Genomic DNA, 27,976 nt, shown 5'->3' with positions numbered 1-27,976 from the left:
TACTCCCGCGTGAGGTTGGCTACAAATCCGTGTCTGTGCTTCCTAGCACAGGTGTGTAATGTAAACGCAGATGCACACGTGTTCCCGGCACAGAGAGCTCCTGGTGGAAAAGATTTGCTTTTCAGAGATGTTTTCATTTGTAAAGTGTGAGGTGTTTGAACTGAGTCCGGAGCTGGCAACACAGGTCCCGGATACTTTTACGAGGTCATCCCCTTCCCTCCCCGGTGGACAGGAGCGCAGGTTCGTAAACAGAACCTCCCTGGAAGGGTGATGGCTGTGAGACACGGACCGCACACAGGCAGAAAGGCTATATGTGTATTTCACCAAATGGTAAAGGAGAAGGAGCACAAAGTTAGTGAAGTTTTAGAGCAAAACCAAGATGAAGAAGAAAGGCTTCAGACCTGCGGCCTGAAAACACGGGTGTGGCTGGACGTGGGTGTGGACAGCCCGGTCCGGAAGCGCTCGAGCTCAGGCCGCTTCCTCTATGACTTCGGTGGGGAAGATGGGCTCCGGGCGCCCGGGCAGCTCACCGGCCTCGGCGGCCACGGCCTCCGGCTCCTCGGCGGCCTTTTCGTCTTCCTCGTTCAGCTGGACAAAGGTGAGTTCTCCTTTGAAACCTATTGGAAAGCAACGACAACAGTGTTCACTGTCCGATCCGAGGCCGATGCTGTTTGATTTAAAGATCATCCTCAGAGGTGCCCCACCACCATCAGAGAGGGTTCCAGAACCATTCCAACGGGCCTGTTTTGGTTACACATTAACTGCGGGACACTTGTTCTTCTCGGTGTGCACTGCACCCTTACACAGCCTTCTGGGACATTCCACATGCGGCGGACTTGGGCAGTGGCTTAGCAGGAAAGGCTACGAGGAAGAAGGTAAATTAGAGGGAAGGCCCGTCCTGTACACGAGCACAAACCATTGCTACTGACGACCCCGCGGTAAACGAGTGCAGACAGACTGTTCCGGTCTGGTCCCCGTGGGCAGGGACCGTGTTTCCTTAGCTGTTTTCCCGGCGCTCGGTTTGCTCATGTTTATGGAGCACCGCCAGTGTCCGAGCATTCTCATTCATCTGTGCATCCAGGGGCCTGCGCTGCCACCAGGGAGGGCTGGTCCCCGGTCACTAGGGTCCTTTTGGATGCCCTGAAGCGGCTGTTTCCCTCGTGGTAGGAGGTCTGGCTGGAGATGTGATAAGTCGGGTAAGAACCTAAGGCCTCCATGAGTCAGTATGACATAAAAAATAATCAGGCGTGTGTAGGAAGGATATACTGTTACCTGTTTGAAACAACAGGCCCGTGTCACACACCAAACACCACCAAGTAATTTTTGACTGCCTTTACGTGACTCAGAAATGGCCTCCCGATTATATCTTCTTTTTCTGTGAATCTTAGGGTGTGTTTCAGGATCGTGATGGTAAACATGACAAATTTATAATCACAAGTTCTGTTGGTGTCTCTATTTTTTCCTCTTTGATGTATGTGTTGAGTCATAAAGTAGGACTGCTTCCTTGCTTCCATGGGTGTGCTCCCCAATACAGTCTACAATGCGTCTACCTCCTTCAATAGACTTCATTTACAGCATGCAGGAAAGGGTCATGTTTTCATTGTCAGCACTATGTAAATAACATATACTGTTTTCAGTATACCAATTCATTTATTCTATCTTAAAATACAAAGTAGCTTTAGAATTCCACAATAACTATTGGTTTCTTTTAATGCAGTGGTTCTCAACCTTCTGGCGCTTTAAATACAGTTCCTCATGTTGTGACCCCAACCATAAAATTATTTTTGTGGCTACTTCATAACTGTAATGTTGCTGTTATGAATCGTCATGTAAATATCTGATATGCAGGATGGTCTTAGGTGACCCCTGTGAAAGGGTCGTTCGACCGCCAAAGGGGTCGCGACCCACAGGTTGAGAACCGCTATTTTAATGTCTCTGTGTGCTACAAAGGTACTTCTGGCCATCACCATCAATAACATAAAAAGGGAACCAAGATGGCGGCATAGGTTAACGCCGGAGTTTGCTGCTTTGAACAACTACTTCAAAAGTGAAACCAAAAAACGGAAGGGACATCACCCAGAACCACAGGGGCGCTGGCTGAGTGGAAGTCCTACAACTAGGAGGAAAGAGAAACGCACACGGACACTCAGAGGAGGCGCAGTGGTGAAGTCAAATTCTGAGGTGCGGAGTGCGCGGAGCGGGCTGGCGGCGGAGGGCGCGGTTGTTGTTTTCAATCGGGAGGGAGTCGCAGACTCTGAGCTCCAGATCCGGGCGAGTCTTTAGGGACCCAGACTCAGGCGGAAGAAGCGGGACTGTCTGGCTTCGGTCAGAGCGAGTGCAGCTTTCTCTCCCAGCTTTGCAGCGGGTGCTGGGACTCAGAGAGGCAGAGCCCCTTGGGACAGGACTGAGAGCCGCCATAACTACTCTCTCCGGCCCACACTGTTGATCCTGTTCGACCCGCCCTGCCCAAGCCCTGCACAGAGGCATTTGCCGGATAGCCTCAGGCAAAGGCTAGATTAGCACCTCCCTAGAGGACAGAAGTTCTCTCACCGCTGACACAGCTGAATCTCATAGCCACTTGGCCTGGAGGTCAAACCCTCCCTGGAATTAGCTACAGCAATCAAGATTTATCTATAAGACTGCGAACAAAGACCACTAGGGGGTGCACCAAGGAAGCATAACAAAATGCGGAGACAAAGAAACAGGACAAAATTGTCAATGGAAGAAATAGAGTTCAGAACCACACTTTTAAGGTCTCTCAAGAAGTGTTTAGAAGCTGCGGATAAACTTAATGAGCTCTACATGAAAACTAATAAGACCCTCGATCTTATATTGTGGAACCAAATAGAAATTAAGCACACACGGACTGAAATAATGAATATTATACAGACGCCCGACAGCAGACCAGAGGAGCGCAAGAATCAAGTCAATGATTTGAAATGCGAGGAAGCAAAAAACATCCAACCGGAAAAGCAAAATGAAAAAAGAATCCAAAAATGCGAGGATAGTGTAAGGAGCCTCTGGGACAGCTTTAAGCGTACCAACATCAGAATTATAGGGGTGCCAGAAGATGAGAGAGAGCAAGATAATGAAAACCTATTTGAAGAAATAATGACAGAAAACTTCCCCCACCTGGTGAAAGAAATGGACTTACAGGTCCAAGAAGCGCGGAGAACCCCAAACAAAAGGAATCCAAAGAGGACCACACCAAGACACATCATAATTAAAATGCCAAGAGCAAAAGATAAAGAGAGAATCTTAAAAACAGCAAGAGAAAGAAACTCAGTTACCTACAAGGGAATACCCATACGACTGTCAGCTGATTTCTCAACAGAAACTTTGCAGGCCAGAAGGGAGTGGCAAGAAATATTCAAAGTGATGAATACCAAGAACCTACAACCAAGATTACTTTATCCAGCAAAGCTATCATTCAGAATTGAAGGTCAGATAAAGAGCTTCACAGATAAGGAAAAGCTAAAGGAGTTCATCACCACCAAACCAGGATTATATGAAATGCTGAAAGGTATCCTTTAAGAAGAGGAAGAGGAAGAAAAAGGTAAAGATACAAATTATGAACAACAAATATGCATCTATCAACAAGTGAATCTAAGAATCAAGTGAATAAATAATCTGATGAACAGAATGAACTGTTGATTATAATAGAATCAGGGACATAGAAAGGGAATGGACTGACTATTCTTGGGGGGGAAAGGGGTGTGGGAGATGTGGGAAGAGACTGGACAAAAATCGTGCACCTATGGATGAGGACAGTGGGTGGGGAGTGAGGGCGGAGGGTAGGGTGGGAACTGGGAGGAGGGGAGTTATGGGGGGGAAAAAAAAGGAACAAATGTAATAATATGAACAATAAAGATTTAATTTAAAAAAAAATAATATAAAAAGTAAAACTGCATATTTGGGGTGTTTCTCTCCAGTTAAACCAGTATACAAGGTGATTGGACCCATGCAAATTTACCAAGGTTTCATGCCATGGGTGATTGGTTCCTTTCTCTTGAGACGACAGCCTTCCCAAAGCACAACATTAACATGAACACGCTGCCTACTTGTCTTCAGAAAAATGAGTGGTTTCCAAAAGCCATCAGGAAAAACCTGCCTTTAATTCTCCTGGGTTGTGCAGAGAAACCTCAGCTTTGATTTGTACCACAACAAAAGGTAGGCTTGGAGATTCCAATCAATCAATTCTATTGAAAAGCATCACGCAGCCTATTTATCAAGAGGAACAGCTGGCGAGAGTGTTAAACATTCAGGTAAACAGATAATCCATGAAGGAAACAATGCACATTGTGGCACTTGCCATCCTGGTTTGTCAGCTCTTATTTCTAGTCTTTGGAGCCCCCTGCCCTCCTGCTGGGGGACTTCTATTCCCCCTCTTCCCGTCTTTGTTCTCTTGTTCACGGCCAAGTGAAAACAAAGCAAGAAAGCAGCACATACCCAGTGTTCCGTTCTGGACAAGTTCTTCCTCTATAGTGAAAATGCGGTTGTACTTGGCCACCCGTTCGCCGCGAGAAAGACCTCCCAACTTGATAAACTGGACACCCAGTCCAATGGCCTTAAGCAGGGAAAAGACAACTTATTTTATTTATTTATTATTTTTTATTTATTTAATTAATTTTTTTTACTTCAGAGAGGAAGGGAGAGGGAGAGAGATAGAAACATCAATGATGAGAGAGAACCATTGATCGGCTGCCTCCTGCACACCCCCTAGTGGGGGTTGAGCCCGCAACCTAGGCACGTGCCCTTGGCAGGAATTGAACCCGGGACCCTTTAGTCTGCAGGCTGACGCTCTGTCTACTGAGCCAAACCAGCTAGGGCAAAAGACAACTTTTTTGAAATGGAGAAATCACCTTTTGCTAAAGGACACTCTCCCTGTGTGCTGTTTGCGTGTTTCACTCATCACTTCATTTTCTGTCTTACATAGGTAAGGGGGCCTGCTTAAAGCTGAGGGTGTCAGACAGGGAGTGTCACTGCATCACCCCTCCCTGGTCGTGTGGGCTCGCTGACTGCCTGAGAGCGCGCCGGCTTTCCTCACTTCATTCTGGGAGGTGAGACGGCAGGGGCACACCCCAGTCATTTAAGTGTGCTCATCCTTTTCCCCAGGACTTCCATTTCTCTTCTTTTTAAAAGGTCAAAGTTTAGCTCTTCGCAACAGGGAGGAGGCAAGTCTATTTTTTAAAAGGTTACAGGACTTTCTCCGCCAAAGCCTGTATTTCTCTGAAATACCGGTTCCCGATAAAAGCGATGTTTTGGCAATTCTGCAGCTGACCAGCCTGCAGCACTTACCAGGTCCACGAGGCTGTCGTCTGCAGACTCCCCTTCCGCGCTTCCAAAGACAGCCACGTGCTTCTTACCTGCAGGCAGAGGAGTTCTTTTCAGCTTCCCGCGGTACAGAAACAGTTTGCAAATGCATGAGCCTCTGAGAGCAACATGTAAACATGCCCAGAGATTTAAAAGTTTCCCGTGACAATTCAACTGTTTGACCACCTAAGAATTCTAACCCAAATGCTTGCTTCCCCTTCCCCCGCAATACCTGGTTTTATCTGTTCACCCCTTTCCAGTAGCTTGGATGCTAAATACTAAATGAATGCTACCTTTCGTCAAATTTAAGGTATGACAAATTGTAAGTAAGAGTCACCAGTATTACCCCTAAAGGGGGGAAATGCTCAGATTAGATCGACAGCATTTCTAAGACCACAGCTGTACGCCACGATTCAATTTCGTGCTTGTTCAATTAGGAAAGTGCATCTTTGAGTCAGGACATTTAAATGCCAGGCATCGCATGGGGAGTTGATGTACCTAATGCAGCGGTTCTCAACCTGTGGGTCGCGACCCCTTTGGCGGTGGAACAACCCTTTCACAAGGACAGTGTTTCAAATATTTACATTACGATTCATAACAGTAGCAACATTACGGTTATGAAGTAGCAACGAAAATAATTTTATGGTTGGGTCACAACATGCGGAACTGTACTTAAAGGGCCAGAAGGTTGAGAACCACTGGCCTAATGTATTTTACAACTCACTGTGTAGAATTTTATTCAAAGGGGCCTGTCATTCTGAATGTTGACTTATCAGAAGAGCAGCGTGGATAGTATTGAATCATTTCAGGATCTCAAAACCCCTTGGAATTTACCCAAGTCTACAAGGACTATGAGCCAAAGTTCTCCCTACAGGGACAGTGTTTGCGTGTTCAGAGGCGGGAGCTACAGCGGCAACCTGAAGTGAGTGATGGTCTGACTGTCGAGTTTGGGCCCTGGACCAGGGCAGCCTCAGGCCTGGGGTCTACAGGCATCTCATTCCTTTCTCCGGCACCCGCCCAGGCCTCTGGATGCCAGTCCCACTGTGAGTCCTGCTCCAGGTCTGAGACTAGCCTCCTGCCTACTTCCTGATATTTATGTTTCAGGGACTGTGCGGAAGCGAACAAGACTCCCATGAACTCGTGGAAGTCTACAGTCAAGTGGGAGATACCCGGCACTAAATAATGGCACGAGTAACTGGCCAGTACTACAAAGGGGAAATAAATATAAAGCTGCTCTGAGAAAGGTTTGCTGCAAGGGGTGGAGGGAGTCAGGGAAGGCAGAGACAGGGTGGGACAAAAGTAGGTTTACAGTTATTTGTACGGCCAATAACATAGTAATAAGTAATAATACACGAATAAACTCTGCTTCATGTACTCACAACTGTAAACCTCCTTCTGCCCCACCCTGTATATGCCACGAGGAGGCTTCACTTAAGGCAAGAAGACCCGAAGGGTCAGGAGTAGGGAGCCACCTAACAGGACAGGGCAAAGCATTCTAGGCGGAGGGAGCAGCATGTTGAAAGACCTCAAGGTGGTAAGAAAGTGAAACCTGAGGAATAAAAAAAATAAAAAAAGCCAGTGTGGGCAAGTGGGATCCTTGTCCTGTCATGTGCAGCTGACAGGGCAGTGGCCTGGCCACACCTTCGTGGTGGCCCTCTCTAAAGGAGATGCCCTCCGGGGCTGGGGCTGACAGGGGGTGCTGGGGAGTGAAGAAGCCGCTTTTATTTCCCAGCACCAGATCCCTCATAGGCGGCGGGCCGGGGTTTGTTTTTTCCCTCCCAGGTTCAGCCCATGCTTCTTATTAGCCACCGTACAGCCTGTTTTCGGCTTCTTGTATAACCGAGTTCGTGCTGAGTCTTTGCGACCTCGACTTTTTTACTCACTGTCAATGAGGTTGCTTATTTCCACCAAATCAGACATCGTCGTTTGATTGGTGTGCTTTATGATCCGCCCACTGGATTTGGGGGTGCTGATGTTGCCTTCCTCTAGAAGTGTGGAAATGCTTTTGGAGGCACTTCCCGCAATTAGGTAACACCTGGAACCAAGAGCATTATAGAGGCTGTCCCACTGTTCAGAGTCCTGGGTGAATATTTAAGAATTGATCGTTATAAGGTATTGAACACAACCACAGAACAACAGGAATCATATAGCACATACAGTTGTACGCCTTTCTGAGATAACACACAATGGTTTCCTTTTCGCACCTGCAGCTGAAGGGTGCCTACACCACAGCCACACGGATTAACGAGCTCCTCGGAGCAGAAGCTTAAAACGATTACATTTGAGTGTAAAGATCTAGCGAATAAAATGTTTATACACATTAGTTGCTATTCTCCACGTTGATTCTGAAGCTCTTCAAACCCAGGCTTTCCTCGCCCACTGTATTACCCGTAATGTTGCTAAAGATTGGCTGGTTAGAAGATTCTGTTATTTCTGGTAAACAGACAAGATGAAAGCCCGAGCTCAGTCTGTGCCTCCCGCAAGCGCCTGGGTGGAGCTAAGGCTGTGAAAGGGAAGACAGGACTGAGAGAGCCTGGGGCTCCCAACCAGACCCGACACTTCCTGCCCCAGATGTGAAACCTTGGCGTTATCTCAGAGAGGGTGTCTGTTCAGTTCATCTAATGGTTCTAACAGTCACAAATCGAGAATTTCAGTTTTGTGGCACATAAACAACCCTTGATAGAGGCATTAGCTTGAATAGATTAAAATAAGTCAAACCTTTTTTTAAAAAAGTATGGCTTTGTTACTCTCCTGCATATGCAGTAACTGGATTTAGGTTAAAAACAGTTGGCCTGGTGGAAGTCCTGTTTCCATGAGCACTTGAAAATGATCTACGATTAACCTATTGAGGCTCCCGCTAGCACAGCGGGCTCAGTGGCCCTCAGTAAAGTTGCTTGTAAATGTACGGCTACTCCTGAAGTGCCTGCGGATAGCTTGCTTCATTCCGTGGACAGGCACACTCCTAGGTCATTGTGTTTCTGCGATTCATTTGCTTAGTAAGTGCCTTTTCCCATAGATGCCGGAAGAAAGCAACTCATTCCCAGCCCAAATTACAACACATTTCAAATGACAGATCCAAAAGAATGAGATTTTATTATAAAACTCAAGGCGAACCCTTTTACCTCTTTCCTGAAAGGATCAATTAAGGCGATAATTGAAGGGAACTTGCTGATCAGATCCACATACAGGTCAACCATCTCAGTGGTGTTTTTGTATGTTCCCATCATCACTTCATACTTCCCCTTACTCTGGCGAGTGTAAGGAATATATTAGAGGGTAAACACTGAATTCCTCAAATGTTAAAGATGGGGTTCAAACACATTTTCATTCATTTCACATAAAAGATTGCAAACAGATTCTTTTCAGGCCATATTCACATAAGAAATGTACCCATTTTACTTTTAACATCTGTTGCATATGAACCTGGGGAAACCAAGTCACCATCCCCTTTGATGCATCACCCAGTGACTTCGGATGAAGCCTTCTGCACAAAAAACTAAGGTTTATGATGTGGTGCTTAGGTAGATGGGCAACAACCTAAGTTCATAAAACAAACCATAGTGCCATGCAAACCTGCCCACTCGCCAGAACCCACCATCTTCCAGCTCACACTGAACAAGCGGATTTCTTCTGCTGGGAATATTCTAGCATTTGAAAGCAGGGCTAGGCTTTTGAAAGATAAAGTGATTATGTGAAGGCACTCCTTTCTCAGCATGCAGGTTCTAGTAGTACCAGTTCTGTCCTGAAAGTGTAATTCTAGTGCAGCCCCATTCATTTGAAGTCTGGTGAGCCCCCAAGTCATTAGGTACAGAGGTTAGCAGGGCTGTGGGATCTGTAGGTTCTCTGTAATACAGCACCTTTCCTCCAAGTCTGTGTTCAGGGATGGCACCTGGGATACTGAGGGAGCTGGAAGGGAACGGAATGGCTGTTTGGTTTGCTAGTGACTTCCTGCTGCTGCCGCTAATGGACTGGATTCCATTGGAATGAAGCAGGTTCTTAAGAAATCCGTAATGCAAAGAACTTCATAACTTTTTTCACACTGAATAGCATCAAGGACTTTTAGTTTATTTGTTGTTGTTGTTAATCCTCATCTGAGGATATTTTTCCATTGATTTTTAGAGAGTGGAAGGGAGGGAGAGAGACACACAGAGAGAAACATTGACTTAAGAGAGACACATCGATTGGTTGCCTCCCGCACGCGCCCCAACCAGGGCCAGGGATGGAACCTGCAACCAAGGAACGTGCCCTTGACTGGAATCGAACCTGGGACCCTTCAGTTCTCAGGCTGATACTCTATCCAGTGAGCCAAACCGGCGAAGGGCAAGAACTTTTAGTTTCTATACTTGAACGTTTTAAACTCCTATCTTGTCAGTAAGGAAATGCTAGACTTTGAACTAACATTATGGTAAGAATTATGTGATGTCAAGCTAATATATTTTACCCAATCTGAGCAATAAATACCCATTCAAGTTAGCACTAGGAGTCAGTATAGTCATAGTTCTTGGTATTCGTTACTGATGAAAACATGCAATTATTTTTCTTAATGGTATGCCTAAGAACCAATCATTACGTGAAGAATAGGAAATTACATTAAACATTCCTTTATGTGCTTAGTTTCTTTAGAAAAGTAAAAGAACTTTTAGAAATCAGCTGAAACTTAGGGTTTCTATATACTGTTCAGATTCTCCTTTGAAATTGAAAGTTAGAATGCTAAATCAAAGTGAAATTCTATTTGGTCATATCTTCTGAATTTGACATTAACTACCAAGTCACCATAAATGCATATGAACGTGCTGGGCATTTTATAAAACCTGGACTCAGCATTTATGAATTTGGAAAAAGTATGTGTATGAAACAGACAACCTGTAATAGCTTTCCTAACATAACTACTTCCCACATTTAAAGGTTCATTGCTGATAAAGTCCTCCAAGGAAGTGAGGGCTACAACATTCTTAGATAAAACCTGTTTTCCATTCTCTTGCTTTTTAAAATAACTTCATGTGGTGTGGTCCCTAGGTGAAGTTTCATCACTAACGCTCTGCCCTCCCCCAGACTGTGGATAACACTGTGATGGGCTTAATTGGGTATATTCTCTAAATATACCCATAAACTTCAATAACTTGGAAATATTTTTATATTTAAAAAGTGAGTCACAGCACAAACTCCGAGAGCCACGTGTCTAGAAGGGTTTATCAAGACACACTTACAGCGGGTCTACTTTTCACGCTTGACAAGTTCAGCATTTACCAACCAAGTGACTGTACTCAGCAAAACATCCCAGTCCGTGAAATTATGTTTCAATAGCTCTCATGATTGCAATGTAAGCAACCCATTCTAGTCACTTTTATGACAGAATGTCTATATATACTTAGGATGTTTTCTGTTTCTTTTTAAAAATCATGTATTCTCTGGTCATTAGCTAACTCCATTTATATTTGGGTCCCCCCCACCCCCTTAAATTAACAACAACAAAAAGAGATCTATTTGAAAAATATACAGATCAGCTCTTCCTTTCAGTTCTAACTTAAAAATAATGTGACGTCAACCAAAAGCAAATGTTCTGCAGAAGGAACTTACATAGTCCACCAGCTCATGCGCAGCACAGTTGATGGCCAGATAGAGATTCGTCCCCAGTTCTAGCCCCAGGTTCGCACAGATTCCTTGTATGGTGAGCAGGGGCTGCTCTATGGTGTCGTAACTGATGGTCAGGCAGCCCAGATGGGACATCTTGCCAGTGACCGGCTGCTGCAAGGTCAAAGGAAAATGACGGGTGTAAACACAGCACGTCACTGTTCTGGGAGTCTCCCGAGTTGGGTGCATTTTAGAAACAGCTCTCCAGAGGGGGGCTCCTCTGATTCTGGATTAATCCTCTGTCTCGGTCCCACTCACCTCTGGGTGACCTCGGGGCACAGGTTTGCCCTGCGGTGTCTGGGAGTAATTTTCTTCCTTTCCTAGCCGAGGTTTTTGAGCGGGGCCCGGAGAACAACTTCCCTGTCTTCTGGGTGTGCGTGTTATCCCTTCACTGGCTCTGCCCTGGCTCGTGGGCTCACCTGAGCCGCACCACCAGGTTGGTGACTTTCCAGGCTGTCCCTGTAAACGTCTGTCCTGCCTGTCCCTCCCTCTGCCCTCTTCCCCCAAACCTGCTCTTTCCCGTGCTCCCTTTTCCTTTAGGAGAATATAACTGCTAACACTCAGCACTGCGGCCCTCCTTCAGGAGCGCTTTCATTTTAAAAAGGACTGAAGACTTCAGCTCCGAGGGTGCAGCTGAGGGTAGATTTCAGTGGAAAAAGATCTGAGGAGTCAAAGGACGCCAGGGCAAGGCAGCCACACGCCTCTCCCGGGAGGCCAGCCTTGATGTGCCTGGGCCATAAACCATGCACCATGCGATCATCGCCTAAGTTGAAGCGATATCAGTCCTTCTGAGGGCTTAAGGGTGTGTGTGTGAGTGTGTGTGAACCACACTCAAGAGCTAATGGGAACCTAGCTCTAAATATCCCCTGGTTACTGGCAGTAGCCCTAGTTAATTCTAAGAACCATCCAACATTTTTATTGTAGTTGTAATCTTCACTCGAGGATTTTTTCCCCATGGATTTTTAGAGAGAGTGGAAGGGAGGGGAGAGACAGAGATGTGAGAGAGACACATCGATTGGCTGCCGCCTGCATGTGCCCCAACCAGGGCCAGGGATCAGGGATTGAGCCTGCAACCAAGATACGTGCCCTTGACCGGAATTAAACCTGGGACCCTTCAGTACATCCAACATTTCTAATGTTAGTGAGAGGAACCTTCTGTTCAATAAAGGAAGAGTTGGGGAAATTCTTGTGTTCAGAGCACCCACAATACCAAAGGGACCAACTGAACAAGTTTGCCGTGTCTCCCAAGGCTCTTGCAGCCAGCATGGCAAACTTTCCCAAGAACCGTGTGCCTTACTCTTCTGGCAAAATCTGAGATCTGGCAATGTGTCATTGGAAATGGTGCCTCAGTGTCTTCGGGGACCAGATGTAAGGAGTGGCTATCTTTCTGTGCCTTTCTCTCCTTGGTAGTAGCACGATTAAAATCTAAAGCACCTGATATGCGTTTCATTTAGTTAGCAGAGAGATTCAACTTCCCCAGCATTTTGCCTCGGGTTTCAAAAGTAACCCTATTACTCAGAATGCTCCTCAGAGCCGTTGGTTGGCTAGATGCCTGCTGGCAGAAAGGTGAGGGCTGAGCGATATTCCAGCTCTCGGTTGCCTGGTTCAGTGCCTCTGGTTTGGTGCAGACTCTCCCTTGCATTAACCCTGGTCTTGGAGCAAAGTGACTGTGGGAGAGACCAAGGGGCAGGGGATACGTAGATAAACTGGGTCACATACAAGGGTGGTAAAAAGGCAAGATACTGACCTGACCTCTTTTGCCTCCATTATGCCCTTTCTTCATCTCTGCTTTTGGAGGAGGGGGCTGTGGGACAGAAGATAGCGAGGTATCACTTATCTGTGGGCAGCAAGTGAAGTTCAGGTCCTCTGGCCTCTGGAGCCCAGCCAGTCACACTGTGAATCAATCTCTCTCTCTCTCTCTCTCACACACACACACACTCTCAAATCATGCCAGCCACTCCCTACTTTTATAAACCCTAAACTATTTCTCAAAATCAGGCACATGTTCCCACTAGTTCATCCTTACCTCCTGCCTCCAATCATATCTATGCGGCATGTAGATACTTACTCATGCATTTCTACTCATATAAATAAAGTATTGTGCATGCAGAGTCCCCTCCTTGCCCTTAAGGAATAAGACCACTGTAGGATTTGCTTTCACAAGCCCAACATGTTGTTTCAAATATTATCAGGGTACGAACAACTTTCTCCTACAAGGGGCGGGGGGTGACTTTTGGAAACAGCCAAGGGTCATTAAATCTGGTGACTGATGTGTGTTAGAGTCAGCTGAGATGAACAGCAAAGATATTTCCCGAAGAGACGTTCCCACAATTTGGGGGACTGATAAGGGTACACTTTCATGTCCAGCATTTACTGGCTATTAACGGGGTCTTGTCAAAAATCAGCATGGTTCACACTTGAGTACATGCAAATACAGTGATCCTGCTCTGTGCACTATGGAGTCAGCTGACCTTTCTCTCCCCTGGTAAAAATAACAGGAGCGGGGCCACGTGCCAGGCAGGAGAGACACAGGGCAGGCATGGGCACGGTGGGGAGCTGGGGGCAGGGGTGACCGGCTCTACCAGTATTTGAATTTTCATAAGCACGTTCATGAGCTACTTGTATAATCAAAAGGCAGTAAGATGTTTGAAAGTCGGGCTGAATGCAGAAAGCTCAGATAACCTGAATGTCCTCATCCTCGAGGTCGGATTTCCTCCACCTGCTCTGATAACAACCTCCAGTATGTATTGCTCACTGTTATGCCAGCTCCTACTCTGAGCACGTTGCTTGTATTGAACTCATTTACTCCTCACAATCTCCCCATGAGATGGATAGTCATCGTCACACAGCTAAGGAGGGGCAAAGCAGAGTGCAAGGTCAGGGTTAGCTTTTCCAAATCTGCAGGCGGGTCACCCATAAAGAGGTTTGCATTCTGAATAGTGTCACAGACCTGGCTTCAAGCTGGTGCTTAAAGCGATTCTGATCAACTGTATGGCTTCCTCCCCGACCCCATCACTACAGGGGAGGGAGGTGCCCCCACCTGCATGGACTCTGTGCTGGCCAGACAGCATTGGAGCCCAAGTTCCTTCCTCAGCCCCCATGCCCTTGTGTCTCGGCCCCCATGCTACAGGGGCTGAAGGCTAGGGCTTCCAAAAGCCTCGTGTAAATGGATGGGGGATCCTGGATTGGATCCTAGAATGGGAAAGGGACATTAGTGGAAAAACCAGTGAAATTTGAATAAAGTCTGGAGTTTAGTTCTAGCAATGTGCCATTTTGGTTTCTTAATTTTGACAAGCATACCATGGTATTCTGTCCTGTTACATTATGTCCTGTAACACTGGGGGAAACCGGGTGGAGGGGTGTTTGGGAACTCTGTACCATGTCTGCAAATTTATAGGCAAAGATCAGATCCCTCTCCTGGCCTCAGCCCTGCCCGTCAACGATGGCACAGCTGGCAACTCACAGCTGCCTGCCATCCTGCCTCTGTGGCCCACCTGTTTGCCCAACACTGGAACTCTAAGCAGACACAAGAGCCTGTGCCTTAACTGTTACTCCAAACTGCCTCTCACATCCTAGGGGCCAAGTCCTCTCTTCCCTATGAATCGTAAGGATGATCTTAGCACAGAGCCAGCTGCCTCAGAAATCAAAACGAGATTACGTACCATTATAAGCTGGATCCACAGCTTATAAGCTTGGGAAACCCAAAGCAAACGAACACATTTTCCATATCAATAACACTATTGGCTTAATTCCATAACCAACTATAATTTGGGCACTAGAAGTTATATGAGCATCAGTAACCAGATGCCATAGGTTACTTACTGTTTCAATTGTCTTGCTTATTTGCTTCTGAATTTCCATAAGCATCTCCACACCCTGTAAGCAGAATAAACATGATCTTCCACAACAGCAGTTTAGAAGTTTTAAATATAAAAATTTTCACCACACACGGCTGTTTCTAACTCAGAATATTTGTAGGGTCCCGGACAAGGTCTATGACATCAGAAGATTAAATGCTAATCGTCAGCCCTCAGGTTCCCGTCCATCAAACATGAATGAGAGGCTCTTCCTCCTCAGTATCCTCTCTGCGTTGTCCAGAGCTGGCTGGTTCAGATGGTTGGATCAAGTTCACTTCATTCTATTTCACGGTCTCTTGACGGGACCTTCTTTCACTACACGTCACAGGTCACGAAGGGATTCTGCATGATAGTGTTTGAGTTCCTGTAAACCCACGGTCATTTAAAAAGTGGGAAAGCGCCGAAACCGGTTTGGCTCAGTGGATGGAGCGTCGGCCTGTGGACTGGAGGGTCCCAGGTTCGATTCCGGTCAAGGGCATGTGCCTGGGTTGCGGGCATATCCCTGGTGGGGGATGTGCAGGAGGCAGCTGATCGATGTTTCTCTCTCATCGATGTTTCTAACTCTCTATCTCTCTCCCTTCCTCTCTGTAAAAAATCAATAAAATATATTTAAAAAAAAAAAAAGTGGGAAAGCGTATTCTGATGACAGTGGGATCTGCATATGAAGGCAGATAAAGAATGGTGGGCCAGTGCTCTGGTACCTACACCGCACACCCAGTCTTCATTACAGGAAAGATCCTGGCACCAGGATCTGAATTTGATCTGACAAATGGTGAGCCAGAGATAAAGCCTAGTCTCCAACTGACAAATTGGGAGGCAATGGTTATTCTCTTTAAAAAAGAATTCTTTACCACAAACCGTCTTGGGGTTTAAAAAACAATGACTTTTCACTGTATCACTGTATTAGCAGAGGGGATGGAGCTTCCTGTACTTTCTCCCTAAACATCCCCTATAGAACATGAACACTGAAGTGCTCCCCAATACCTACTTAGTAGAATACTTCATGAGTATTTAAAGAAGGATATTGCCCTAGCCGGTTTGGCTCAGTGGACAGAGCATCAGCCCAAGGACCGAAGGGTCCTGGGTTCGATTCCGGTCAAGGGCACATAACTCAATCCTTGGGTATTAACCAAAATAAAAATTTTTAAAAAAGGATATTGACTCAGCCAAGACATGAAGAACAATATAGACACTAGCACACCGCTAAGTAGTAAAAATGCAACTTAGGGTTCCTTCATTCCATAGTCCATAAACATGCACTAACCCTCTCTTATGTGCCTGGTAACCTGCCATCTCTCATCTTCGGGCCCTGGAGTTTCTAACTCAGCAGAATGGGCTACTAGGAAAGTGCCGGCTCCCTCTTGTTGCTGCTGGAGTGCATGGACCAGATAGCTCAGCTCTCCCAGGAGAAGGCCTGCACGGTTACACGCAAGTGGCTCCCCTGTAAGCCACTAGCATGAGTCAGCGCTGTAATGAACCCGAGATCCCAGGTGGTCTGACCGTGTTCCCGTTTGTTGGAGGTTTTGCTTTCTTCCCCTTTCCCTGATGTGTTAACATGTTTTTTCTCATTTTACATTGAATTCCCTCTCCTTTGGAGTCGTAAGTCTGGGGACCTACGCTTAAAAAAACATTGACGATAGAGTATATCTTTTTTTAGAAAAAGTAGCCTGAGATAATGTAAGGTACTTGTTTAGCCATTAATCCAGGATGGGGTATACAGATCACTTCTTTCATTAAATTCAGCTTCCCAGGCGATGACTTCCCACAGCTGACCAGAGATACCATTAGCAAAGGAATAGTTAGCTTTGCTGGCTGTTCCTGAAATGGGAGAAAAGCAAGAGGAAATGAGAAACATGGTCCCTTCATACTGAGATGCCCAGGCTCCTGGTGACGGAATGTGATGGAGACTAACCTGATGGTGCTTCAGGGATGCGATATGGAAGTACAGAGGGTTACTGTCCAGCACGGCAATGGTTTTGGCAACAGCGAGTGACACGGCCCCTATGGCCATGCTGCCACAGAGCACAGGTTCAACAGGCTCTGGAGGTGAGATAGGTTTCTCTATGATAGTACTCTTCCGACCTGGAGGGAAAAACATTGATAACAGATTCCTTTTTAGGAAGTCTGACTCTAAGAAAACTACGAAACTATTTTTTTAAGGCTTTACTTTACAGATATAAAAGCTCAACATAAAGAAAGGTTGAAAACTGAGGCTGGGAATAACATATTCTCCACCTCAACCCCCAACAAGTTATCTGTTTGACTTCATTGACCACTCCCCAATGCTCAGTCCTTAGCATGGATTTTGCCTAAGAAATTTGTAGAACATTCAATATGGGCAGATATTGTTATCCCACATTCCCTTATAACAAAACTAGGGCTTAGAGATGTCAAAAGATTTGCCCAATATTTATCAGAAAGTTCAAAAAGAGAGGATTCCAAATCCTTTGTTTTCCTCTATACTACCACAGCTCTTGTATACCCAGCTTGATGTTGAACATCTCTTCATGCATATATCTATACTAGAGGCCCGGTGCACAAAAATTTGTGCACTCGGGGGGGGGGGGGGAGGGGGTCCCTCAGTCCGGCCTGTGCCCTCTCGCAGTCAGGGAACCCTCAGGGGCTGTCCACCTGCTGGCTGAGGCCCGCTCCCCGGGGGGATTGGGCCTAAGCTGGCAGTCAGACATCCCTCTGGCAGCCTGGGAGCCCTCAGGGGATGTCCACTTGCCAGCAGGGAGCAGGCCTAAGCTATAGTCAGACATCCTTAGTGCTGCTGAGGAGGCGGGAGAGGCTCCCGCCACCACCGCTGTGCTGGCAGCCGTCAGCCTGGCTTGTGGCTGAGCAGAGCTCCCCCTGTGGGAGCGCACTGACCATCAGGGGTCAGCTCCTGCATTGAGCGTCTGCCCCCTGGTGGTCAATGTGTGTCATAGGGACCAGTCATTCCCAGTCGTTCTGCTATTAGGGTCAATTTGCATATTGCCCTTTTATTATATAGGATATCTTTCTCACCAGCCCCCAGCCAATGCCTTTTCTTTTAGAAATGCCTTCAGATCCAATCATCCAACCAGAATCCTTCATCTTTCACTCTCATATGTTCTCGGTCACCCAGGCTGACCAGGTACCACTGAGTCCATCATTAGTCTCTTGTGTCCTCCTGTCCTTCTTTTCCCCAGAGCTACTTGGGTCAAGCAGGTAAGATAAGTGGAGTAAGATGTAAGCACCTAGCACACAGTAAATGTTTAACAAGTTACTGTTCCCTCTGACTTCTTCCCTTCTCTTGTGTTCCAAGTTCTATCAGTCAAAAGCAACCGCCAAATGAATATCCATTGATGGTCTCTACATGTAATCCAGTAGTGCATCTGAATCTTTGAAATAAGAGACTTTGTCTCCATGGTCTCTTTGGTCCCTTTCTGGTTCTGGTGCTTTTTTACTCAATGGAACCACATTAAGTGGGTATTTAGTTTGCACTTGGCATCATGCTAGGCACTGGCAGTGCTAACAAAGCATGGTTCATGCCCTCAAGGAGAGTGTTCTAGCTGGACAGATATACAAAATACTGTTACAATACAAGCAGCAGCTCCAGAATTAACTTACTGGAGGGACTGTTGGAAGGCATGGAACAAAGGGCCATGATGACTTCGATTATTTGCTTTACAATAGCAAAGTGTCCCAAATACATTGTTTATTAACATGTTACATAGGACTGAGAAAATGTTGGTTATCTTTAAAACATGGAGTGGCTTCCTGATGAACTAATGGAAATGTTGAGGGGCAGTTAAAGGTCCCCCATGCCACCTTCCCCTTCCCTATCTCCGGCATTGCCACACATTCAGTGCACTTTGTGTATTTCGTAAATGCTCACCTCTGGGTAAGAACTATGTTCATCTTACAAAAATAAGTTAATAAATAAACGGAGGGTGAGATGGGGTAAAACCCTGACAGCCCAACATAGAAGCTTCAAGCAAGGAAGTGGCATGGAGGGTAGATGGTACCTGCTGGTAGCCCAACCTAGGGCTATACCTAAGAGACTCTACTTCAACAAGGCAGTCTGAGCTTCAGTCTTTTTCCTCACATGTTTGTTACTAAAGGTTCTGCAAGATGATAAGCCGCTGACCTTGCTTCTGTCCTTTTTTTTTGGCCGGAGGTGGAGGAGGAGGAGTTGTTGTTGGTGGTGGCATCAGAGAGGAAGACAGGTGTACTGCTGAGTTTTCCAGGCTCTTTTCCAATTCTTTTCCCTCATTATCTTCTTGCACTTTATTTTCAAAGAATGTCCTAAATGGCAAGAAAATATGGCGGTAGAGGGGCATATTTAGGGATATCCCGTGTAGTTTTGGTCATGTTTTAGTGCTGACCCCAGTATGTTTTAATAATTAACTCTGCTTTTTAGCTACTTAAGAACAATCAGCTTCAATTTCCAAGGCCAAAATACAATGGCGCTATTATGAAACAGTATTCAAGAACTGAAATTAATTTTGGCCTGGAAATAAATGTTTAAAGATTTCAGCCTTGTTTTTAAATTATTTGAGATTTGATTCTATTTGTAAAGTAAATTTGAAGATGTAATTTGATTAAGGGCTATTGAATTTTCTTTTTCAATAAATGACCGTCAGAAGAAAAAATGAGTCAAGAATAGAACTTGAAGTATATAGCACTATGTGCAGGACTTCTTTTTTTGGAGGGTGGGGCTTAAAAACTTTCGGGAAATCTCACTTAGGCACATCTATATAAAATTTCAGTCACACAGAAGAAAAGAGGCTAAAAGTTCCCGTAGACAAAAAAGCATCAATAAGTCAACAAAGACAGGGGAATCTGATTTGCATTAGACTAATTAATAATCCAGATGCTGGTGGGGCAGTGACGTTAAAGTGCTGAGAGAAATTGATTTTAAACAAGGATTCTATACTCAGTTAAACTGTCAACCATGAGAGCAAAGTGCTGACATTTTCACACATGTTAAGAACTCAAAAACTTTACATCCTTTTCTCCTTCTTACTTTTAAAGGATACAATCCAGCAAGTTAAGAAAGAGGAGAACCTGGGATCTGGCAATAGGAGAACAAGGAAGGGATGTCTTACGGCATCTCTGCAGCAGGCCTAGAGAGGAGCCAGTCCAGAGGTTTGGGGAAGGAAAGCTCAGAAAAGAAGTAATGTACAGAATAGAAGGTATGAATAATAACAGGAAACTCCCCCCCCACACACACACACAAAAGGAATAAGTGTAATAGCATTCAGAAACCAAAAACTAATTTTATAAAAAGGTTTTTACAAGGGTCATGATCCAACTCTGAGCAAACTCAAATATAATGTTATGTGCAACTTAGCAGGGGATGAAGCTTAGAGAAACAGAATCCAGTTGACCTTCGTATGGCCAAGAGATGGTGGCACTGGACCTGCACAAAAGGAAAAGTCATGCTAGCCTCCACTTCACTGCGCACTGGACAATACTCACAAAGCCCCACTAAACAGTCCCTTGGTTTTCACATCTCAGAGTCAACTGCTGGGCAAGGTGTGGAGGACCTGCTTGTGTCTGGAGGACAGAAAATAAGCATCACTCATTCATTATGACTATATGGAAGGCTGTGGGATGCTCAGTGAGGGTATATGAGGAGGGGGGGAGAGGGAGGGAGGGGACATCAACTCCAATCTTAATTCTGTTCCTGAGAATCTTTTTACTGAATCGGAAGGAGGCTCTATGCACGGAAAGAGGTTGGAAGTCCTTAGGTAGCCTTACACAGCAAAATTTTAATAATGGTTTTCAGAAGAAAAGCAACATTTTATGCTAAAGCTTGCTGCTTTAGCATAGGCTTCTTAACTGACTAACTGCTGTATCCCATGGATATGAGAGACCTGTTTTATTGACAGGTGAATGGAAAGGAAACATATATTTATACCACACACTTACATTTCTTTCTTTATTTTTTTAATCCTCAGCCGAGGATATTTTTCCATTGATTTTTGAAGAGAAAGTGGAAGAGAGAGGGAAAGACAGAGAGAAATATCGATGTGAGAGAAACACATTGATTGGTTGCCTCCTGCACATGCCCCGACCAGGGCTCAGGCCAGGGAGGAACCTGCAACCGAGGTATGTGCCTTTGACGGGGATCGAACCCAGGACGCTTCGGTCTGCAGGCCGATGCTCTCTCCACTGAGCCAAACCGGCTAGGACTGCACACTTACATTTCAAAGTGGAAGACTTACCTGAGCACCTGGTCCACCTCAGCCTGGTTGGAGGGCTCTAGGCCCTGAAGCTCCTGGGTGATGTTTTCGTTGACCCACCGCACAGCAATGTTGACGGCATCCAACCTCTCTGCTTCCGTCGCTTCAGCTAGCTCGGGCACAGCATTCTCGTAGACTTCGAAGTGAGTCGCCATCATCACAGAACAAATGTACTGAAAAGAATACAACGTGTTCTACAATTTCTCTACCTCTTGCAGAAAATGGGAGATGTATCTGGCTTTTGATGTGCATATTTTATCCCTACTTTCAAAGGGAAAATGAGGATATATAATTTTCCTTGAGGTATTTTTACAGCTACTGAAATACTATGGAACACAACTTCAGGGGACATTTAAAATTATTGCCTTGTGGGGCCAGCGGCTTCCCCGCCCCGGGGCGGCCCCCGCTCAGCCCCCGCTCAGCCCCCGCCGCTCACCGCGCCGCCATGTCCTCCGGGGCCAGCGTGTACGCCCTGCAGCGCTTGGTGGAGCAGCTCAAGCTGGAGGCCGGCGTGGAGAGGATCAAGACTTGCCAGCTGGTCAATAACCAGGGCACCACCTGTTTAGTTTCCCTTCCTAGTGACTGGAATGCTCCATATCCATCCCAGCACCCCTTCTTTGCTTTGGAGAAGCCTCTCAGACGTTGCTGGGTCTCCCAGGCGGCTGCCGAGCTGCAGCAGTACTGCATGCAGAATGCCTGCAAGGATGCCCTGCTGGTTGGAGTTCCAGCGGGCAGCAACCCCTTCCGGGAGCCCAGGTCCTGTGCTTTACTCTGAAGACTGGAAAGAAGTTCGCTAAGGAAGCCTTCAGGCACAAAGTGATGAATGACTGCCTCCAAGTCTCACGAAAACATTTTTCTCTAACCAAATGACTTACATATTCAGACCTTCCCTGTGGCCTGGTCCTATAGCCAAAATTCTACAGAAATTGATGAGTTTCAACTCAAATTAGGAAACTGGGTGAAGGAGAAGACTTTTAAATAATAATGGCCTAGTTTGTTTGGTGAAGTGCTTTATACTTAAGACAAAGACCCTACCACCAAATATACAAAAATGCACCTCTTTCGTAAGTGAATTATTGGTGTTTCTAGACCTGAAATATTATGTGTTTTATTTACTAGATGTTTACATTTTGGGAAGGAAAACATTTTTATTAAAAATTTGAATACTTGTAATTTGTTGTTCCTAAGATTTTTACACCATAACAAAATGTGTCCTTTTCTCATGAATTTATAATTTCAAAATGAAGGCAAGACAGTGTAAAAGTGAGGGAAAGAACAGACTTTATTAATCAAGTGATGTCTTGATTTTTGTGAGAAGATTGTTTTATTTTAACACTAAATATGGAAGCTGTTTCTTAGCAAACTTGTTTGGAAAGATTAATGTGTTGTGTATTAGATCTCCCCGTTTTGTGTATGCCACAGATCTGATCTTTGTCTTAAGTTCCTCGACTTCATAGTTGTGGTTATACTTTAAAAAAAACACTACATTATCTCATAGCTTTCAAATGTTTAAAATGTGACTTACAGAACACTGCAATTTAGAAAAAAAAAAATTATTGCCTTGTTAAAATCCCCTTAGGCCCTGGCCAGTGTTGCTCCGTGGTTAGAATGTGGAACCATGCAGGGAAGGGTCACGGGTTTGATTCCTGGTCCAGGGCACATACCTGGTTGCAGGTTCAATCCCCAGCCCCAGTTGGGCCAGCCAATCAATGTGTCTTTCTCTCTCTCTCTTCTCCCCTCCCTCCTTCCCTTCCACTCTCTCTAAAAATCAATGGAAAAAAATATCCTTGGTTGAGAATTAGCAGCAGCAACAACAACAAAATCCCCTTAGAAAAACCTTATATTTAAGCTCATTTTTATCACTAGCTCTCCAATAAATAGCGAAAAGTATACAAACAGATTTAATCATAATTATTTTCCTTCCAGAAACTATAGCAAAATTGCTTCTAACAATGCATAGGAATTACTAAAATGTAGCAATTAAAATGAATTATTAAAATTGTGAAAATGCATTTTTCTTTAGGTAGTTCACTCTATTATCTCTCTAAATCTACATAGAATCTAGATATAAATATATCAATCTATAAACCTATCTGTAGATTGATGGAACTCATCATAATAATGATGTCAGGTTTCCAAAGGATTTTTGCTTCATTTCCTTTCTCCACCTTGGATCGTCTTCAAGTTAGCATGTCATGTCTGTACCATATTACACTGAAACATAATAAAGCCATCATGGTTGATTGTATGGTTCCTACTTTATGTACATGCCTACCAAAAATGTAGGTGGGTGTGTTTCACAAACACTGTATTTCAGAACATTCGTTTCCCACAAAATAGACAATAAATGTAGCCAAGAACCCATGTAGGCGGCCTCGTACCTTGGGAAAATTCTGAATGGTGCAGAATATTTCCACTTGGAGGGTGGGAAGCCCCAGTCCGTCCAGCACATGCTTCCCCACCACTTTGCAGATGGTGGGCGGCTTCGCAAGTTTAGAAAAGCAGTTTGCCTTTAACACAGAAAGATAAAAGTCAGGATACCACACCTAACTCACCTTTAAAAGGTCATTCACAGTTACTCTAGTTTCTAACAAACTCCCCCCACCCCCACCCCACCCCCAGAGTGTCCTCCTCGTGCCAGGATGAGTCTAGCTGCTCTGTGGGAACTGCCCCGCCCTCACTCACGGAGATTTGGGTGTCACCTGATGTTGAGTCTCTGATACATGGGGTGATCTGTTGTCTTTTCAACTCTCAGCAGAAACTCACATGCATTTCTTAGTTCAAGGCCCTGTGTCATTCTTTAGCTGGCCCTCACCTATCCCTCCAAGATACCAGCGTCAATTGGTCCCTAGAACACGGATGCATTAAAACGTAAGAAGCCTTACGTGGGCCAGTTTTTATTCCTCCCAGCAAGGCCTCTGACAATTTAATGCTGAGGAGTTATGCAGAGACTGTGCTGCACTGGCCATCGGTTCACGCATAGAATTAACCCATTTCCTTTCTCCACCGGGTCGAAGAGGATTGTTGGAACCTTGGTAATAGCACTTTCATTGATGTGGGAGAAGAGCAGGAGCCATGTGGGAGCGATCCAAGAACGAGATGGAAGAAAGAGAATGAAGCTGCGGTGAGAGCCCACTCAAGGAGCCCGAATAAAAAGATTCGAGATGGTGTTTCTACTCAGGCGCTAAGACAGAAGGTGCAGGGCTCTCTAGTAAGCACGCCAGGCTCATGACTCAGCATCCAGACAGGTCTCAAACTACCAGGGCCTCTCTCTGCACGACCTCTCTCCCTGCGGCAGGGTGATCGGGTGTCTGTGCGTAGCAGCATGATGACTAGATTCTAAGAGGGGCTGTTCCAAGACTACCAGACGTGATGTGGCAGCACTGACCAAGCCTCTGCATCATGCCTGCCAATGGCTTTTGATAAAAGCCAGTCACAAGGCCAAGTTCTGAGTCACGGTGGAAGGGACTCTCACAAGTCCGTTCACTCTGGTGGTGTGGTTCATTGGGGACCACCAAGATGACAGTCTATTATAGGGCTAAGCCTCTGCCTGATTCGCAGTCTCACACACTTTCATCTGTGAATTTTGTGAGGAAGGAATAAAGAGTATTGCTATTGCCCACAAGGACCTGAATCCTTTAATATGTAAGAGAAGTGCCCTGGCCGGTTTGGCTCAGTGGATGGAGCGTCGACCTGTGGACTGAAGGGTCCCGGGTTCGATTCCGGTCAAGGGCATGTACCTTGGTTGCAGGCACATCCCCAATGGGGAGTGTGCAAGAGGCAGCTGATTGATGTTTCTCTCTCATCGATGTTTCTAGCTCTCTATCCCTCTCCCTTCCCCTCTGTAAGAAAATCAATAAAATATATTTTAAAAAAATATGTAAGAGAAGCATGCAAGAAATGGCATTTGAGCTCAACATTGGAGGAGGTACAGTATTTCAACAGGTAGATGATAGAAATCCAGTGTAGATACTTCTGGTAGATGGACTAGGATAAGGAAAGGGGAGGGGAGTGGGAACTTCCGGCTTTAGGGGAAAGTGGGCTGTATGGAGGAGCCAGGGAGGGAGGGAGGGTTACCAAAGGTAGAGAGGGGAGCGCTATGAATCACACACCGGAAGGTGTTTGATCTTACTCGGCAGGCAAAGGGTAGCCACAGGAGTTTCTAAGCAAAAGAACGATGGTCAGATTTAAGATCCGGAACATTGCGCTGGCAGCACTATGAGCGATGGACACAATAGAAGGAGAGACTAGGTGAGAATAAGGAAGGCTCAAACTAGGGCAGTGAGAAGGAAAAGTGGGCTTTTTTGCCCACCCAAATTCCTTAACAACCTTCAAAGTCCAAGCCAAAACTTTCCCAGACACTATAGCCGACAGGGATCTTTCCCAACCCTGAATCCTTTAGTAAGCTTAAGTGATCTGTCCCTCAGTCTAGCACACAACAGTATATCACCTTATCTAGTATCCATTTTAAAAAATATTTGGCTTTGGTCGAAACCGGTTTGGCTCAGTGGATAGAGCATCGGCTTGCGGACTGAAAGGTCCCAGGTTCAATTCCGGTTAAGGGCATGTACCTGGGTTGCGGGCACATCCCCAGTAGGAGATGTGCAGGAGGCAGCTGATCGATGTTTCTCTCTTATCGATGTTTCTAACTCTCTATCTCTCTCCCTTCCTCTCTGTAAAATATCAATAAAATATATTTAAAAAACAATTTGGCTTTGCCTCTAACCAAAGTATAAACTCCCGGAGAGCTACGCAAACTAAAGTCCTGGCTGCCTGATAGACTGGGAAGAGCGTTACACCAGGGAACCAGAGTCCAAGTTTCTAGTCTCAGCTTTTGCTCTAAGTAGCTATGAGACAAAAGCTTGGTGTCTTTGTAAAATGAGGAGCTTGGACCAGTTAACTTTCAAGATTTCCTCTAACAAGAAATAGTGGACTTCAGAGTTGCATTCATTCATTCATTCATCCTATAAATAGTTTGGGAGTGTCGACTATGTACCAGGACCTCTGCTGGGTACCAGGGACAAAGACCTGGTTTGATTTCTCCCTGCAGTTCTTTGTGCCCCTTGGGAAAAATTTAAGTCCACTGGGCCAGTTTATTTGTAAAATGGGAACATAATTTTTACCTCACAGGGGTCCCAAGGATTAAGTGAAATAACATATAAAGCACTTAACACAAGGAACGCAATACACACCTCGTGCTCAGTCCACCCCCAACTTTGATGTAATAGGCTACGAGAGAAAAACAAACATTCCTCAAGAATCCTCTGAACCCACTGTCTCCCTAACATGTGCTTCTGAACCCTGTAAACACATCCGGCTTCTTCACAGCATTTACAGACTTTGCTAGTTGTCACGCCTCACCATAGTGCAAACTCCTGCTAGTCCTGACCACGCAGCCTTCCAGAAGGTAGGTGTTGGTTAATACTTATGGGCCTGGAAGCGAGAAAACGCTTGCTTTATTTTAACTGCTCATTGCTTCAGACTAAGGTTTGTGCCAGAAATCGCACTGGGCACAGCAACCAGGACGGTGATAGGAAAAGGCACCTACTCTCCAAGGAGCTTACTGTGCATCCAAAAAAAAAAAAAAAAAAAATGCTGCAGGGACGGACCGCTGAAGGACAACCAGTCCAGGGCACAGCCAAGACTTTGATCTGAAATGGATGTTTAGTGGGTGTTGGTCAGGTGGGGCCAGGCATCCAGGCAGGAGCCAGGCTTGATGTGAATGAAACTCGGAAGCAACGGGAGCGGGCTGGGCCTGAGGTCCCCGCCAGCCAGCGCGTTCATCCCGTGACCAAGAGGAGGCCGCTGGAGGCGGGTAAACTGAGCTGCGCGGTGTTAAGGTCTGTGTTTACAAGAACAACCGGCAGCCGGGGCCGGCCGGTCCCGAGGCAGCGAGGAAGCCTGGCAGGCCCCGAGCTGTCGCCGTAGCAACAAATCCGCCTGGAGCCCACCATCCTCCAGCTGCTTCCCGTCCACCACTTTCTCTCTGGAATCACCTCCGCCCCAGGTTCCCCGCTCGGCTGCTGCCCTACAGGATCGCCTTCCCGCACGGCGACCGCGGCAGCGACGCGCGTGCGCGACCTCGCGGCGCAGGCGCACAGCGTTGCCGCAGCGCGGGGCGGGGGGGAGGGGCTGGAGGGGAGCGGGTGCTGTCCCAGGTCCCTACCAGGTGCCCGTAGACGTCGGCAGGCTGGAGGTAGAAGGTGGAGTTGAGCAGCTCTTCCAGCCTGCGCGGGACGTCGTTCTCCCGGTAGTACTCCAGCGCCTGCTGCTTCAGCCTCCGCAGCTCCCTAGCGGGCCCACAGCCGCGGCCGCCGCCTTCGTCCCCCATGGTAGGCGATTTCAGGCGACCGCGGGGGTTAGCCTGGGGGCCCGCGAGCGTCTTCCGCGTCGCTAAGCAACGCCACGCCGAGCGCGACCCCAAATCTCGCGAGGCTTCCAGCCCCCTGGCGGGAGCTGGAAAAGACCCCTCGGCCCTCCTCCCTCACGCTTCCCGACCAGCGTTCCCCCGGCGTTGGCATTGCTGGTCGCCACTTCCCCCGACGTTTTCCAGATGGGGAAATAGTTAGCGATCTCAGGTAGCGCCTTTGGTGGGAGTGTGGGAGGCGAGCCCCAGCTTCCAGTGGGGGGCTCGAGCCTGGGGCGGCGCGGGGTCCCGTGGCCCTGGAACTCGGGCCCTCGGCCTTCGCCACCCACCCCTTCGTTCCTCCGGGGACGGGTGGCGAGGGCGGCCCGTGCATCCTACCCTCCTGGGGAGGGAGGTGAGGACTCAGGGTTTGCTCCCTAAGCGGTGCAGGTCCCCGGAGTTAATAACTTCATTCATTCATTCATTCATTCACTCGCTGCCCTGAGCCGAGCCGTGTTCTGGCGGGGCATCCTGTCGCGGACTCCCGGGGAGGTTAGTTGGGTTAAATCAGTGGATGGAAAAGAGATTTGGGGTGAAACTTAAGGATGTTTATA

General features: G+C 46.5%; 2 protein-coding genes across 5 annotated transcripts in view; one reads left to right on the top strand and one right to left on the bottom strand.

Annotated features, from left to right (window-relative positions):
* Positions 1-312: 312 nt before the first annotated feature.
* ENO4 (enolase 4) lies at positions 313-27,385 on the bottom strand. Its single transcript, XM_059661538.1, has 14 exons — positions 27,183-27,385; positions 23,398-23,526; positions 20,999-21,189; positions 18,916-19,073; positions 16,714-16,883; positions 16,488-16,619; positions 14,767-14,820; positions 12,692-12,748; positions 10,891-11,058; positions 8,436-8,561; positions 7,197-7,392; positions 5,299-5,366; positions 4,450-4,567; positions 313-617 (listed from the first exon to the last, which is right to left on the bottom strand). The coding sequence occupies exons 1-14, from the start codon at positions 27,345-27,347 to the stop codon at positions 469-471; spliced, it is 1,881 nt and encodes a 626-aa protein (XP_059517521.1). The 5' UTR covers positions 27,348-27,385; the 3' UTR covers positions 313-468.
* Positions 27,213-27,976, top strand: part of HSPA12A (heat shock protein family A (Hsp70) member 12A) — a 110,774-nt gene continuing 110,010 nt past the window's right edge. For 2 of the 4 annotated variants that reach the window (XM_059661535.1, XM_059661530.1), the window contains exon 1: positions 27,220-27,348. In XM_059661535.1, the coding sequence (XP_059517518.1) occupies positions 27,346-27,348 (3 nt within the window). In that variant the 5' untranslated portion in view covers positions 27,220-27,345. Of the gene's footprint in view, positions 27,349-27,496; positions 27,595-27,976 lie in introns of those variants that run through there. The other 2 variants (XM_059661531.1, XM_059661532.1) reach the window with 2 other exon arrangements.

The sequence above is a fragment of the Myotis daubentonii genome, chromosome 13 (genome assembly GCF_963259705.1).
Source record: "Myotis daubentonii chromosome 13, mMyoDau2.1, whole genome shotgun sequence".
Taxonomy (NCBI): domain Eukaryota; kingdom Metazoa; phylum Chordata; class Mammalia; order Chiroptera; family Vespertilionidae; genus Myotis; species Myotis daubentonii.
Note: the sequence above shows the minus strand (reverse complement) of the source record. Positions and strands in the feature narration are given on the sequence as shown.